The sequence below is a fragment of the Podarcis muralis genome, chromosome 10 (genome assembly GCF_964188315.1).
Source record: "Podarcis muralis chromosome 10, rPodMur119.hap1.1, whole genome shotgun sequence".
NCBI classification, from domain to species: domain Eukaryota; kingdom Metazoa; phylum Chordata; class Lepidosauria; order Squamata; family Lacertidae; genus Podarcis; species Podarcis muralis.
In genome coordinates, this window is record NC_135664.1 from 59451844 (window position 1) to 59469437 (window position 17594).

The window sequence follows — 17594 nt, forward strand, 5'->3', positions numbered from 1 at the left end:
TGTGTGGAAGCTAACTTGCCAAATGCATACACAGAAAACGCAGATCTGAATTAGTCTTCTGATATAAATTTCTTGTCTGGTTACATCCAGTTATACATGGCCTCCCTGCCCCCCACAGAGATGAGTTTACCTGCTTTGGGTACTCTGACTGGACACAGTCTTCTTTCTTGAATATGCATGAACGTATGAAGCTGCTTTATACTGAGTCAGATCACTGAACTATTTAGCCCAGGAATGAGGAACCTTTGGCCCTCCAAATGTTGTTAGATTCCAATTCTCTTCAGCCCCAGCTAGATGAATTGTTGTGGCTAATAAATTATTTGAGGTTTGAGGTAACGGAGCATCGTCTAGTTTGAATCAATGAACACCTTTGTAGGTAAGGTTCTACTGGGTCTCTGTGCAGAGGCCACAATAGTTAGTGGTAGTGGTGGTGGTGATGATGATGATGATGATGATAGTCACTAATTGAATTGTTTAGCAGTCTAATACAGGGTAGTATCCAGGCTTACAACCAAGTTTTAAACCTTTTCAAATTCCATTAAATGCCAGGTGACATGGAAACCTTTAAACTGGTGCCAAAAAATATCAGTTCAGGTGCCAGGAGGACTCATGAAGAAAGGAATTGCATAACAGGGGGCCACAACCAAAAAAGGCCCTCTCCCTTTTTGCCACGTCTAAGCCTTTCTTGGAGGAGGCACACAGAGGGACACCTCAGATTACATGTCTAAGGTTTGGATATATTCTTGGCAGGAGAGGTGGTCAGTTGGGCATTGTGGTTCTGAGCTTTATAAGCTTCTATAGATGAAAATCAGCACCTTGAATTGGGATTGGAAACATATATGCAGCCAGTACACTTGTGTTAATATTAGTGTTATAAAATTGCTTTTTCTTACAGAGCTTTAGTACTTTTCCAAAGGGGCTCTCTTCTTAGAACTTGATATAGGCTCCAGTGGGTAATTTCCCCTGTTGTCAACAAGGCTTGCCTGACATCACATTTTGAGCTGTTTCATGGGATGTAAAAGCAGTGATCTCTAGAGAACACAATGGTTCCATTACTGCAGAAGCAAACCATGGCTTTCTTGCTAGCTTGAACTTAGCACGCAAGGAAACCAAAAGCTGATTGGCAGGTACACTTAGAACAGAGTAGCCTGCTTTCCTTGCACAAATGAGATTCCGCACCAGCCAACTACTGCACATTTATATCAATGCTTTCATTAACTAACTGATCATGGGGTGATTCATTTTCTTTTGATTGGGAAAAAGCAAGTACTAAACTGTAATGGTGGGACAAAGCTATACTTCACGAGAAAACAGTTCAACCTCCTGTCCTCCTCCCTTAAAAACCTTCAGGGTATTGTGCTCCTGAAAGAAATTGCCACCAGAAAGTCATGAATAAACTCTGGGAAGCTTCAGTATAGTGATAGCATGACCATATCTCTGACATGAAAGCAAAAAGACTTCCACTGGGCAAGAGATTTGCTGTCACACACTAAACTTTTCACTCTAAAAAATAAACAGTGCCATCAGTTTACTCTTGGTTAGATCCTAACTCACTCTCCTGGGAGAAAAAGATCCCACAAGAAACTTTCTGGTAGGAAAATGCATCCTCCTTCTTAGATTGAAAACTGAGATTGAAATACCCCTTGATTAGGTTTTCTGTTCATACAACAATAAATATGGCTTTAAAGTCTGTGGGGGCATACCAAACAATTTCTAGACATTGGAATAATTCGTTTTCAATATGTAATGGTGACTATTGACAGCAATTTGCTCTCCATAAGCCAAAAGAAAGAAAAAAAGGTTGGCTTTTTGAGGAAGGATATCTGTACAGGTGAGGTAAATTTGTAGGGTGTGCCTGAAATTATAGGACCTCATTTATTTGGCATGTACAGAATACATAATCAATAATATTATTTTAAGCCCCTCTTTTACCTTATATAGGATATGTGTTTTTTTTAATGAATTTATAGTAAGCTGGAGAACTGGAGAGAATTGCAAAAAAGTTACATAATCCCATCTATAATAAAATGAGATAAATGAGGAAATTCTTCCATTCTGCTCCTGGCTAGTGATATGTACCAAAAATAGGCTTCACGATGGTAGTGAACCACTGATGTCAAAGGCACAAAGTTGAAAGATTTGAAACTCAACAAGCTCAGGACCATTAGGTAACTGCAGTGAAAGCAGAGTTGCTTGTTGAAAGTTCAGGAAGCAATTCTTCACCATCTGTGGGTAAAAATTATGCCTAAGACAGTCTAGTTACTAGTATGTGAAAAAATGCATTTTCCTACTCTGTGCACCATATTCTGCCCTCTGTTTCAAAGACACTCAAGTGAGCATGTACATTCCCAGTAGTACAATTCTCATCTTCCTAGGATGCAATCCTACTCCAGTAGCAACTGATGGCAAAATTCCCATTAATTTCAATAGAATAGAACTTCAGTCCTAGTGAGTTCATTGCTTTCACTTAGGCTAGAATTTGGTGCTTTGACTTCATTGTGCACTAGAGGGCAACATTCGGCTCTGGTGCTAACCCTCTTATTGCTAGCTATTGCTAGCTTTGTTGGTAATCCTAGTTGGCAATGAGAAGAATATGTGATGGAAAGACTTTGAATTACGAAATTCGTTCTTTTCTAAAGTTAGTGCAACTTGGTGGAAGGCATATCTCCCTGCCCATTATTAAGGATTTGGAAGGATAAACTGTTATGGCATGGTTGCACACAGATTCTTGAAGCAAGCAATATGCATGGACTTTCCACCTTCAAGTACAATACCAAAACCAGTTTTTAAAACCCTACTTTCTGATCTTTTTGCACTTCATTTATTTAAGTAAAATTATTTCTATGGAGCAACAGAAGCAACTTTACCATCACAGTGTTGTAGCTCTCATCAGGCATCAGTATACCATTTGATTGTAATAAAACATCTAAGCAGTTTCAATAGCTTGATAAATGTACACATATAATAAAGAAGGGGGAAGAGTCTTGCTCTCTGTGCAGCAGAATGAATCCCATTCCCTTCTTTTCCTTATAAGCAAATGCTTCTTCTGATTCCTTACAAATCTGTGGACTGTTGAAATTGATAAACATTATTATTACTGCTTTTAGTACACGTGCCAATGATCCTTCTCTTTCATATACATTTTGAATGGCTTAACAAATTCTGAGCTTTCGTGCGCGGCATAGCATGTCGCCAGTGCTTTTGACTCATTCTGGCTTGCTTTGGGTTTCCAGGGTACAGCTTTGTGCTATAAAACTGGTTCTACAAGAGTCTATGATGGGATACAAAAGATGAATGTATAAGCTATTAGCTATGGCCACTCTACAGTATCATTTCTGAGGTCATGAAAAAAATAAGTTTGTACACAGCCTGAGGACCAAATTTGAGGTGGCATTTACCATGTGTTTTGCTCTTATTAGGCTATTTTTTCAAAACAAAACAAAAGCAGGAACGTCTGGGAGCGCCAAGCCATATCTGGACCATAGTGGGGTGGGAAACAGTTTTTAACCCTTTACCCCACAGCAGTCCTTATCCTCAGACCCTCTCCATGCCTATACTTCATAGTGGGATAAAATCTCCTATTTATTTATTTGATGCCAATAGCAACTTTCCTGCAACTGTGAATAGCAGGTGTGGAGAGATAATCAGTGGAGGATGGCTGATTGGGACAGTGGCCGGGGCAAAGGCTTAATTCCCACCCATGGACCTGATCTGGCTCTCCCCAAATCCCAGCTATTTGGTTGTTTTTTTAAATCACCCATTTAAGAATAAGGTGCCTTATTTGGCCCTTAAATACATTTGATAGATCCCAGAAAGACTGAAAATGAATACAGACATGTGTGTCTGCTTAGTCAAAACAGAAAGGTCCTATGAATGAGTTGACTTGTTTCTAGATTGCTCTATTGAAATTTCAAGTTCTTGTCAGTTCAGAGGTCATCGTGAACATATTTTTACTAACCTATGTATGCATCCAAGGTATGACCATGTTATTACTCAAACTGCTTGTGCCTTTTCATTTTAATCTACTATTTTCCTCCTTCTCTGTGGTGTCAATCTTTAATTACAGATTTATTCCAGGTCCATTTGGTTCCTAGAAACGCTGGAGACCACCATAACACTCATTTTAATGTTTCACTGTGAATCTTGTGGGGCCGGTATTGACTGATATCACCCAGTTTTGACTTCCTGTACTCTTTCTTCCTTTCTAAATGTACTAGGCTCTCTGCTAATGGGATAACGTGGAAAGTTCCCCCTCCATGTTTTAAGCATCCAGTTGTCAAATAAGCCTGTGTTCCATAGTGTGCATGGAATTTCCCTTGTGTACTTCAAAAATGTATTTATGTTGTTCTAACTCCACATCCTCTTCCTTTTCCCCCGCCACAAGACACCCAACCAGCACATCCCAATATTTTGACATATAAATCAGATAGAAAGATTTTCAATCTCAAGATCTGTAGCTGGAGTGCACTACAGAAGGGAATCCTTGGTCATTGTTTGGCCCAGATATGGGTCTTATCCACTTTTCTCTTAAGATTCCCAAACCTGGTCTGGTTATTGCCAGTGGTAGAATCTATTGCTATTCCTCAACCCTTTCCCCTCCTTTCTTTTAAGTTTCCTGGGAACTCAGCTTCACATTTTACTCATGACCTGATCTTCCCAGTGCTAAGAATAGTAACCACTGTGCCACTTAGGTTCAATCTCTTTGAAAACACCCCACAGCTGGAGAAACATGGAAGCCAGATTAGCACAAACAGATATAAACAACCAGAGGTTAGATTTATTAAGACTATAAAAAAGTCTAAATATCATTGTGGAACAGATAAGTGAGGAAAGGATTTTTGCATGCCCTGCAAAAGTCTTGGGAAATAATTTGCAATCAATTACCATGTTTTTGATTTTTTTTTTTGAAAGGAGGCAAACCAACTCTCAGGACACAGAAGGGACACAATCTTAAATTTACAACGCGGCTTTAACCAACTTATTTATAAATTGCCACAAGAAGAGTGAGGATCACTCAGTAGAGTAATAGATAGGTTAAAATACACATTCATTATGTAACATATTTTGTTGAATGATGATAGCTGTTCGGGGGAGAAACAAGAGCTGGATGGGGCTTTTGAAGGCCTATCAGCAGTTGGCAATTATGCTATTTTTGCATAATTACCTTGGCTCTTTATCCAGTCCAGCCTGCTCTATCTCTAGGAGATGGATGATTTGTGTCAACCATATCTGTCTTATGTATTCTCTTTTACCCTAATGTGATCCTGATGCTTATCAGCTGTTAGCTAACCTTGGCCTCCATTGCTAAGCTCCTAATCTTAAAATAAGGAATACTACCACTCAGGTTCTACATGCTGAATGGATTATTTTAGAGCTATATACATATAGCTGTGGGAGCATATGTGTCTGCTATGAATGCTGCCCTATTTCATGACAGTGAAAGTCAGTGGAGGGCACAGAATAAGGAAGGGTCAAAATTAGAAATGTTTCACTAAAAAGTTTTCTTGTATGTTAACTACTATGTGGGAGCCATTTCCCCCATAGTGCAACAAGTGTACAAGAATATGTGTATGAAGGTATCACATGTAGTTCCTTCCCATTCAAACTTCATCCAGGTGGCATCTCTTCAGAGAGTAAGCAGGTCCCACACTATAGTGTCTAAATGTAGATAAACCTTAGTCTCACCAGAATGCAGCGCCTGGTTTAAAAAGAACCAAGGCATGTCTCTCTTTTCATGTTGCTAAGCTACATCTGCTCTTGTCTTAGTTCTACCATGTTCCACTGAAACTTTAAATACTGTACAGACCTGTTGGCTGTGTGTACAAAATGAATTCATAATGAAGTCTGAAGGGGGGGAAATGGCAGAACAAGGGAAGATGCAGCAGAACTAGAGGGAAGGGCTACTTCATGCAATTCAGAACCCAAGAACTATTCATCCTACAACAAACACACATGCAGGTAGTCCTTACATAAACACTCAATACCTTTGATTTCAATGGGATTGCTTATTTGAGTAATGCCAACATGTGTGGTTGTGTAAGAAAACTTATTCTCTAGCTACTCTTCTATAACCACTTGAGGACACCAGGGCAGTAATTCTAATGCCGATTTTTGAACTGTTTTTTTGTCTGTCTAACATTCCTTTTTAATCCCCATCCTGCCTGCCCCTTCCTTATGTAGGGTTACTTTAGTGATCCTTGGAATGTTTTTGACTTCCTCATCGTAATTGGCAGCATAATAGACGTCATTCTCAGTGAAACTAATGTGAGTATTACTCTACCCTCCCTAGGATGCCACCAAATCCTCCTCTACTTCCTCCTCCTGTTTCCTTCTTTTTTATTATTTCTGGTTTATGTTTTCTTCCCTCTAGTCATGCTTTTATTGAACTTGCCATCGTCCTTCTCCCAGGGGGAAAAAAAGGAGGGGGGTTGTATACCTCCTTCTTTTTCACTTGTCACAACTGTGACCGGTGAAAGCACACAAAGCTTGGGGTACGTGTGCTTTTTTTCCCTCCAAAAAAATTCAGACATGTTTGAGTGAAACGTTCTAACTAACCAGGCTTTTGTTGATACCCTCCATCATGTTACAGAGGTATGAGCAGCCAATACTGTAGAGTGGTAAGAGTCTCTTTAATATGCCCACGTAACCTCTTTCTTTTCTTATTTTTTTCTCTTCTCTCCCTCTTTCATGCTTTGTTTATTTATTTTGTTTGTTTATTTTTATATATCTCTCTCTCCCTTTCTCTTCTCTTTGTTTCTTTCTCTTTTTCCTTGGCTTCTCTGCCACATGCAGCACTATTTCTGTGATGCATGGAATACATTTGACGCCTTGATTGTTGTGGGTAGCATTGTTGATATAGCAATCACCGAGGTGAACGTAAGTAGCTGGCATCTGTCCATGAATGTGCCTGCTCTTAACATTCATTTGTCTCTTCCAGTTTTTTTAATCTCTTCTTCTTTTATTCTCTCCCTTCTTTTCCCCTCCCTTTTTATTTGAAGTTTTTTTTTTTTTAAGGATTGCTTTTGCTCTGTTGTTCTGGATATTTTGTTTTTGCTTGTTTCTTTAAATTTGGAACAACTTTGAGGACTTTCTGACTGTTGCATCATTTTCTTTCCCCCATAACCAGCCTGGCATGAATAAAAACTGTATAGTAGGAAAACCGATGAGAACTATGTGAAGTAAATGCACAAAGAGCAGGTTTGTGTCCTAGGAAGTTGGAGAAGTACCGGTAGTCCAAGTTTAGGACTCCTGATTTGTCAAAGTTGAGTTAAACTTTCCATGGCACTGGGATACTTGCCACTTCACAGAGATCTACAGGGCAACTCTTTCGAGGTGGAATAATGGGAGCCAAATGTCATCTGTTTTCTGCTAGGCCTTTATATTCCCAACTTTTTATTCAAAAACCACAAATTCTTACAAGTCTGCTCACATTCTATGATATATTTGGTGGGTTGGATCCAGAGTAATTTAGTGATGCTTTAGTCTGACTGAAATCAATGAGGCTTGACATGTTATTGTTACCAATTCATCTCACTGATTTCAAATTGACTAAATGTGACTAATTTAGCCTGGATCAAACCCTGTGTATCATGTTAGCTGATGCAGTTTTATCTCCCTATTATTTGTGGAAAAGCTGCCAGGGTAGTGTAGAGAGGAACATTGCATAAAAACCATTACATCCAATAGGTTTGATTAATTTTGGCATTTCAAAACCTGCCATCATGAATTGGTATTGCTTTCAGAAATAAATACAAAAGACTGAAGTTAAGTTCATGGTTTTTAAAAAGGAAAAAATCTCATTAGAGAAATTATAGATTTGAAACCCAGTCTTCTGAATTATATATATACATATATATACAAAGTAAATATCTGGTATTTGGAGAAGAATTTTTACTGGGCATTTAAGTAAATAATATTGGATAGAGAGAAAACCCCAGTCCATTTAAGGCAATAATCTTATGGAATAAGGATTTTGCTGATAAATAGCCCTCTGAATTGGTGTATGTGTAGCATGAGATTTAAAAATCTCACTTCTAGAACCTAGGCCACACACGGTCATCCATGCTAGACTGGAGGAATGCATGCATCCATCAGCCGCTGGTTGGCATGGTTAGTTTGCTTCAAGCTAAGTATTTTTTAGGGATCCATGGGGCCTTTCTCCCTATCACATCCAAGGGAGGATTGTGCACCAATAAGAGGGATGATGTAAACCACTGGTTTGACCTGTGGTCTTGGAGATCTTCACCAAAGATGCTGAAGGATTCTATGTGGTGACACATCATAAGCGGGTGTGATTGCATACATTATATCCAGGTAACTATGTTAGATAGATTTCTTTAGGGCATATCTCACAACTATACTACTTTCCCAGTAAATTGTTGAGTTGATATTCAGGGAATGGAAGACATTTTTGGTAATTTTCATTAAGCTGATCTCAGTTCCAGATCAAATTCTGATCAGGAATTGAGATCAGATAAGTAAGATTCATCAACCACATCTTCCACTTTCCATTGGTCAGCTCTGTTGTTTATCAGGAAAACAGGACTTTCAGGTTATGGTTAATTCTGTTCTCAATATTAATTGGCTGATACTGAGAATTGAAATAATGTGATTAAATAGGATCGATCTCAGTAAAACTTTAAGTTCAGCAGTTATTTATATATAGTTGAAGAACTGCCTAGAGCTGTCCTCTGCAGAGATTCTCCCAAAAATTTAAAGGTGGCATTGATGGTTCTCTGAATCCCCTCTAAAGATTACCCTCCTACTATATAGTCCCTTCAAAATTCTGCACATGTCTTTTTATTACCTGGCATGTTTGACTCTTCTCTTTTTAATCTTTGCTATTAATTCCTAACATTTGTTATTAAGAAATTAATTGGTTTTGATTTTTCTTTCCTTTTTAATTTTTTTTTTTTTGCACAATATCTGATGCACTGATAATTGAAAATCAGTTAAGGATGGAGTTTGTTTTGAATTGTTTGAAATCCTCTTGCACATAATTCTGTTAACTAAGAGAATGAATGGTACCGTACATCAATTTATTCCTTTAAAATACCCTTGCTGCTTGCGACATTTGGTATGAAATCCTGCAACCTCCACTCCCACCCCAAGCAGGCAGGCATTAATCATTGCAGCTCAAATTGAAATATTTTCCTCTTCCCAGGCAGCACAAAATGGTTTGTGGATCAGTTGCACCTCCACTTCACCCTCCCTACCATGGGAGCTTCATTGCTTTGCTCACTGTTTGTGAGCCTGACAAAATCTGCCTTGTGTGCCTGTATGCTGTCTCATTTTACATCAACTGATCTGGAAGCATGGCAGGGAGAGAAGAGGAATAAAACTTCCCACAAGCTCTATGTGATGGTAGATTTTAAAATGACTTCAAAACCAGGCATCATATGGTAGAATCCAGATCCAAAGCAATTGGAAAAATGAGTTTGCTGTAGACAACCAGTGGCTGCTACACTAAGAACAAATCGTAATGCTGAGATTTGTTCTCTATTGAAGGTGAATCTTTTTTGGCATGAGTTACTTTGTCATAAAAGGTGATGGATGCATTAAACAGGAACATTCTGTGAAGTCCAGCTGGGACTTTGCCACGCTGATCTAATCTGCCTAGGAAGCATTTGGTCACCAAAGCAATACAAGGCGATAAACAAAACACAAATATATTACGTTAGCTTGTGTGTGTATGTGTGCGCACGCGCATGTGTGTTGTGTGACAGAGAGAGAAAGAGCACTTATCTGTATGGTATAAGCTGGATTTATTTTCTTAACTAAAAACATATAGCATAGGAAGGCCATGAAGGATATAATGGATGCTTCTACATGGCAGATTTTTTTGTGGAAGCATCCAATACTTCTGTGCAAGAGAAGTCATCCATTCTGAAGCCTGGGAACAAAAAGCAATGCTGATTGGAAAGAACCTAGGAAATGGGAGGATTTAGCTCCAAATCCTCATGAAACTTAATATTTCTCTCATCTCAAATTCAGTAGTGTGTTAATTATTTCATGCATGGAGATATAGCCGCAACAATCCTGACTTATGCAATCTCTGTAGGGAACTATATAGAATTCACTGGATATAAAACTAAGTGTGAAGACAAAGCAAAATAAGGAATGTAACTTGTTTCATGGTTCTGACTCCTTTCTCCAGTCAAGTTCCAATGCCGATTGAAAGTTGTTTGTCTGATCAGTATTTGATGCAGTACTAAAAGAACATCAGTCAAGAATGGAGATCATTCTGCAATAACTACAGCTTTCAGCTCCTGAAGCACAAAGTCAGAATTTGGGAAATATCAGGACAACTGCAGTCCTCTAAGAGACTGGAAGTCAGGAAGCACAATTTGAAGATTACAAGGTGCTGACAAGGAAAATTCTCCGTTGATGGCAATTTGCTATGGAACAACTGAGTAGGAAGAATATTATCCAAAACGAAATATGGATGAGACTGCAAAAGAAGGAAAACAAAAAAATAGTAGTCCAAAGCAGCAGGTGCAGAAAACAATGCAAAGGTGCTGGGCTATGAAGCTAAGCAATGTCTGGCCAGAATCTGGATGATAGATTGTCTAGGAACTCCATGTATTCCTTGAAATATGGGTGTGATACAAATTAAACAAATATGAACTACTAAAAGAAATGAACATTACAAAATTATCTGGAAGACTGACAAGAAATCCTACCACATAGGGTTTTTTAGGTGAAAATGGAAAGTTGCTAGTTAATGGGGGGTGCGGTGGAAATTTGTGTTCCTTTTTAAGCACAGAAGGTTTTCTGGCCACAGCATAAAACTGTACCAGATAATATCAACTACTGAGATTTATGAGCTTTTTTGGAAATGCATTTTTTTATCATAGTTGCATAGGTTTAGAGTTGAATTTACTGTGTGTGTTTGTAGTGAGTCAATTTTTGTATTACTGATTGGTGGTGGTTTGTGTGTTTGTGCGTGAATGACTTTAAGCACATTTTATCCATTGTGCTTTTCAGGATGTTTTAGGGTTTGAACCCATTTACCCAGTCACACACTTTTTTATATATCTAAGTGCAGGTGTATCTCTTAGGGCTTGTGCACACATTAACTTTTACCCCTTGGTTGCTGTACCAAGAGGGTAACTGTTTTGTTTACCTCTAGGTAGCAGCAGGCTAGCTCTAAGCAGTGCCTAGAGCTAATTCACTAGAGGTAAGTGTGGATCCATCAGGGGAAATACAGGCTACATGGGACAGGTGGCATCTACCCTAGGTAGATAATGTGTGCACAAGCCTTAAAAGGATCATTGAGCTTGTGTGTGGATGCATACACCCAAGTGCCTAAATATCTTGGCATGTATCTCTGCTTGCTTAAGAGATGGAAATGCATGGGTATGCATGCTATGTGCATGTTTACTAGCATGTTTCTGTGATTGTGCTTGGCAGTGCCAAGGTGTGAACACATGGGACCAATCCTAAGGCTACCTTAACATAACACTGTCCCCATAACCACAAACTTCCACTGAAATCACTGCAGTGTCACGATTATTTCAACACTAGGTTATGATATACTATTTTTCAAGGTGTAGTTCTCTGAGTAAACCGTAGCACTCACTAGAGAGTGTGCCATCTTAATTGTACCTCTCAGAACTTTAGTGATACATGTCTAATAACTGGACACATCAGACATGTCAGTTTAACAATCTTGTATTTTTATTTTTTGCATTAAAAGCCATGGCATATTTTCTACCAAATTCGTTTTTAAATTGGCTTGCTTTCAAGCCTGCCTCATTTATTATTTTTTTCAGGGGTTTGCATACAAAATTTTCAGTCTGATCCTATGCACCCTTATTTGGGTGTCCCACTGAACCCACTGGGAGTTCCTTCTAAGTAAGCGTATACAAGATCACACTGTTACATCTCCTCAGCATTAGCAAGAATTGTACAACTACATACCTCAATGTTCTTGTACGTTGTACAACTACATGCCCAAACGTTCCTTGACATTTAGCCCTTGGTTTGCTGGTTTCATTTTACTATCCTGCATCTGATCACATCCAGCCACTTCTTCAAGTTTGTAACCAGCTTTTGTATCTGTTCACTGCCTTCAAATGTTGATAATGATTATGAGATTGACAGAAAACAGCATAAAAACTGCTAGTAAACAAAAGCTAGCCCCAAATACAAATATTGTTTTAAAACCAAAATATGCTGTTGCTGCCCTGCATCATAATTCTAATTCCCCCTAAATAAAATCTGGAAGGAAGTCTGGCCTTCTGTAAAAAAACAAACATATATTCACCAGCCTACCCCTCATGCACAAATACCCTCTCTTTTTTTAATGAGAGGCATATGCAAGTCTATGTATTCATAGTTGAGACCATCCCTAAAACTATCTATGTATGAGTCATGAGGATGCTTCTCTGCAGTTTTTACCCTCCTCCTCTATGCTTCTACACCAGGTGTAAGCTTTTCAAAATTCCACTGTAAATGACCAGATTCCCACTGTGAAACCTCTGCCTATTAATAGTAATAATTCCCAATCTTCATAAATGTAACAAATATGTTTCAAAAACCCATGGAGATAAACATATTTAACTAAGAATTATTGGTGTTAACTATGGATACAGCATGACCTCAACTTGCTCCACTTTGGTCTCCCATTTTCCATAGAACAGGAGAATCTTTACTCTTTTTCAATCATTTTTGAGAAGCTGATCTCATGTGGGTAAACAGTGCAGCAATCAAATACTTAGTCCTGTACATTTCCATTTGGAAGCCTTAATAATATGAACCTTTGTTCTTTTGAATGCAACTGCTGAGACAATGTTATAAAAATTGAAAAATGAGACTTGAAATATGTTCTTCAAAAAGGGACTTGGTCACAGGGGTTGAAAACAACTTACTGTCTATATTGATACATACATGATGGTACTTGTTTCTTTTAGCCCATAATGTAACTTAATCAGTTTCCCTCCTTATATGGCAGAAGGATTTCATTACTCTTTAAAAAAAAGAAAACAAGTAGAAGAATAATTTGATGTGTGCTCTTTACTTGTATGACTAGTGTAACAGGAAAAGACAGATGGTCTTCAGAATACTAACAGAATATGCACCTCCCCCTGAAATTCAATAAAAAGTCCAGCCAATAGATATCTCTAGTCTTTAATAAACCTTAGCCCTGTTATCATCCTTCATATATATAGGCTGACTGAACCCTCGTTTTCCATAGATGCCAGTCTTAAAGCATTTCTGGGATGTATGGGCAAAACAAATGCCCTTGCTCTTTGTTTGCCTATAATAGGTACACATAAAGCTGTGTAGATATTTTAAGGATTTTGTGTCCCTATATTCACATAGGTATATTTTTTATTTATTTTACAAAAATTATATACTGTTTATTGTCATAAAACCTCTAGAATGTATACAAGAAATATTAACATTATCTATAAAAAAGTTACGAACAATTAAAAACATTTTAAAATAATTAAAATTAACAATAAGCAAGGTATGGGTGCAATTATATTCCCTGAAAAGCAACTGAGAGTTCTTTCATCTATGCATGGCTAGCAATGTTTGTCTGTGTGTCTATGTCCTAACAAGGAGTTTCAAAGGGTATTTCATATATATAATACTTACAAGCACATCAGGAGACTGAGGCTTTGAGCATTTGGGTCCTAATCTCAAACCTTTGTTCATGTTTACTATGAAAGTGTTTGCATGTATGAGTGTGCCTGTGTGTACTGAAAGGAATGACGGAAGGGGATACAAAGTGTTGTTTCAGTGAAGTATTTCATAGAATCATAGAACTGTAGAGTTGGAAGGGACCCTGAGGTCTAGTCCAACACCCTGCCATGCAGGAATCTCAACTAAAGCATCCATGACAGATGGCCATCCAAATTCTGCCTAAAAACCTCCAGTGAAGGAGAGTCCACAACCTCCTGATGGACTCTATTCCACTGTCAAACAGCTCTTACTGTCAGAAAGTTCTTCCTGATGTGTAGTCGGAATTTCCTTTCTTGTAACTTGAATCCATTGGTTCAAGTCCTACTCTCTGGAGCAGGAGAAAATAAGCTTACTCCATCTTCCATGTGATGGCCCTTTAGTTATCTGAAGATGGATATCATATTTGGAAAATAATATTTAGGACCCAGACACTGAACTGTAAAAGTTTAACTGAATAAGCTGTGAATTGTTATAATTTCCATGAATAGAATACTAGAATAAAAATAGGGTAATGATAGAAGAACAGGATATATGTGTATATAACACTACCCAAATTTCTTATTTGGGCTCAGGACATGCCCGTTCAGACATTTCTTAGAGACAAGCCTTGCCCAACATTCAGAAAGTTCCACAAGCTCTCCTTTTGCTCCTAGAAAATCAAGTACCTTTATATGATTCCAAAAAGTAGGTGTTTTCAAATGCTCAGGACCTCTTGAAGAATCAGCTTGCTGATTTAATGTTTATGACTGGGTTAGTTCAGAGATTCCAAAATACCTCCATGTAATGCACTCTAACCTTTCTCATCCCTAGAAAAAGTGTTTTACCAGGGCAACCCACAAATATAGCTGCAGTTTCCCAAGTGATTCTTGTGATGACAAAAGCTGACAAAGCCACTTTCACAGTCATGGAAATCACTTCCAGGAAACTACAGCTGAATTTGTAGGATGTCCAAGACAACACACTATCCTATTAAGAGTCTGGGGACATTGCATGGAGATTTTTTTAGATTTTTAAAAAATGGCTTCTTATAATATTCTGAAGTCAAAAGCAATAAGAACTGTGAGACAAGCATACTGTTTAGGGCCTTTCCCTAGGCCTATCTTCAGATGAGTGTGGGGGGGGGGATTTTCTCCTTTGAGCCTGAGCAAAAGGTGTTGGGCCAGGCAAATAGGTATCCTCCCATTTTGGAGAATCTCCATTTTAACTCCAACAGGCTCCATGCAAATGGCATGCCTCCTGTTCACATTCCTTGGAATATTCCAGTTTCCCTTTTATCCTCAGTGGTGCACTTTCTTTTTAACTCTGTTCCTCCCTTTCTTCATTCCCAACTTTTATGCTCTTCCCAACTCTTCACCTTTGTCCTTCTAGCCAGGCCAAACCTCTTACCAGCTAGTTTTCACAAAATTAAAATGTGACTGAAAGCAGATAGCTATGGTTTCACTTTAGCAAAGGCAAATTGTCAGTCAAGAGCTGGAGGATGGCCCTGTGTGTAAAAATGTCAAAATCTTAATGATTCTCAAACCTCTGTTTAGTGGGATTCTGGCTACAATGCTACTTGGAAGTAGGGTCCATTGAACTCAATGGAATATGCTTCCATTAAAATCACTTCAGGATTGACAGATTCGTCAGTCTGTTTGAAGGCTGTTTGAAACTTTACCCTGTTACTGCAGGTACAATCCTTGACCCACCTACCCAAGAGTATTTCTAGAGTAATTGCATTGACTGAACTGAAGCTTGTTTTGCTAGTCCAGTGTAAGTGGATTGAGGATTGTGATCTAAAATAAGCCCCGCCCTTGCAATGAAACAAAGATGGGTGGAAGGACGGCATGCACATAGCCTTGGCCTTTGTTTCAAATTCTGTGTCCATCTCTGTTGCTGTTCTGGTCTGTTTGCCTCTTTGTTGCTCTCTGTCTGATCTTCTAAACTTTCCAGTCATTTGCTGTTCTGCTGATATTGGAAACAAATCTTTGTTTTGTGCATACATACAATCATTTTAGGACTGCAATGTTCCACAAGCAACAACTTGGAACATGGAAATGTTTTAAAAGGTTTTTTCCACTCTTCCAAGATTAGTATGTGGACAGTGAAGTCCTCCAATATACAGCTAGCAAAGGGCAGGAAAAATGTGACCAGCTTTTTTATTTCTTTATAACTTTTTTTTTTACATCCTACATTATCCCACTCTTAAGTGTCACCATTGTAATGGTTGTTATATATTTCTAATATTTACCAATATTTGTGTTGGTGTATGCATGTTCAGTTTTTATACTGAGAACTGTTTATTGGGGAAATTGTTCAGTGTTGCTGTTTTTTCAAAACATCTGGAGCTATGTGCATTTTGTATACACACTGTTCAGGCACAAATATTTATATTAAGTGCAAAATTCAACATGCTGAGAATCTTGCTTTTAATTTTTTCAAGTCAACTTTCTAACCTTTTAGGGCTTGCAAATGTGTGAGCCTTACCTAGCAACGTACCTGGGAGATCTGAGTGAGACTTCCAGTGATCCATTAGTGGGGCAGTCAGTACCCTCTATAGCTGTTTGCCTCACTCCATGGCCATTCAATTATACAAAATAAAAGATGAAAATTTGCTTCTTTCATAACTTATACAGAATTGCAGAATTCAGATTTTTATTTTAGACAAAAATAATATTTTTAGTAAAAGTGAATGCATAACTCTGAAAGATAAATCACTGAAGTGAAGTTTCCCCCACTAACTATAAAATGATTTGGTTTGACACACTAAGGATCTAGCATCTGATCAAATCATTTTGTAATTCAGAATGAGGGACTTGCCACATTAGACTCTTTAAGTCACTATTATTTAATTAACAAACATTAGGTCTGGTTTTCATATGGTGAAGCCATGAGGTGGCTCTTTCCTGTCATGGTGAACCTTTCTTCTAATCTTCCTCCAGCATTTTAAAATCTGATAATTATTATTATTGTTGTTATTATTACATTAATCATGTATGTATATCTACTGTACTGCATTAGCACCATTTCCTCAAGACCTGGAATTGCAGACTTTATAGTAGGAGGGCACTTTAGAAAAAGAAAGCTATGGCTTATGAAAGAAAAGAGTTATGCTGAGGTGGCTTTAAACTGTAATATATATTTTTATAAGAATGTGAGATTTGGTTCTTAGCATCTCCACCTAGCTAGTAAACCAAACCAGCCCTATTTTTAAATCTTTGACAGTTCTAGTTAATGACAATTCTAAATCTAAATGCACTTAAATATAAGAATGTGTGTGCAAATAAGGGCTGACATGTGGTTTGGGAGTTCACATTTCCTCTGTGGAGGAAATCTTATTTATTCTAAACTGTTGGTGATAATAATAATAATAATTCGGCACTTATCTGAACAGAAAGTGAAATTTATTGAGCAGATTCCAAAGTTGTGCTTGGAGTATAACTTTAGATACAGTTATTCTTTGGTACAGATCACTGTATTTAACATTTTACTTTCAAGAATCTTAAGAAACAGACATGACTCTTGAAGAGTGCACCCATAGTTTCTTTAAAAATAATATAAATTTCAGCTTAAAGTATTCTAGTATTTAGGTATTAAACATGTAAATAATATGTTTCAAGAACATGGTTGCAGGCTTTTTTCAGTTTTTGTTTTGTATAGTAGAAAGAAGAGGAGGATATTAGACAGTATCATGTCTACAGCATATTCATGTGGAGTCATTTTGTAATAAAAATGGGACCTTAAGGGGGAGGGTTGTAATAACTTTTTTAATTCACATTTGTTAAAATTAACAATTACCTCATTCCAGGAAAGTATTCTATAATATTTTTTTTAAAGGACATAAAGTAAATCATATTGGCTTCCCTGTAGACTCTTCCCCACATTATGGTTGCAAAATAATGGTTAGCACTATGCAACAGCAA

General features: G+C 37.8%; 1 protein-coding gene and 1 long non-coding RNA gene across 18 annotated transcripts in view; one reads left to right on the plus strand and one right to left on the minus strand.

Moving 5' to 3' along the window:
* CACNA1C (calcium voltage-gated channel subunit alpha1 C) overlaps positions 1-17594 on the plus strand; it is a 518169-nt gene that overhangs the window by 431891 nt on the left and 68684 nt on the right. For 7 of the 17 annotated variants that reach the window (XM_077935177.1, XM_077935178.1, XM_077935184.1 and 4 more), the window contains one exon: positions 6793-6876. In XM_077935177.1, coding sequence (XP_077791303.1) covers positions 6793-6876 — 84 coding nt within the window. Of the gene's footprint in view, positions 1-6180; positions 6265-6792; positions 6877-17594 lie in introns of all 17 variants that reach the window. The other 10 variants (XM_077935171.1, XM_077935172.1, XM_077935174.1 and 7 more) reach the window with 2 other exon arrangements.
* The window catches only part of LOC114605886 (uncharacterized), a 142619-nt gene that overhangs the window by 54002 nt on the left and 71023 nt on the right, over positions 1-17594 (minus strand). The gene's annotated exons all lie outside the window — the stretch shown is intronic.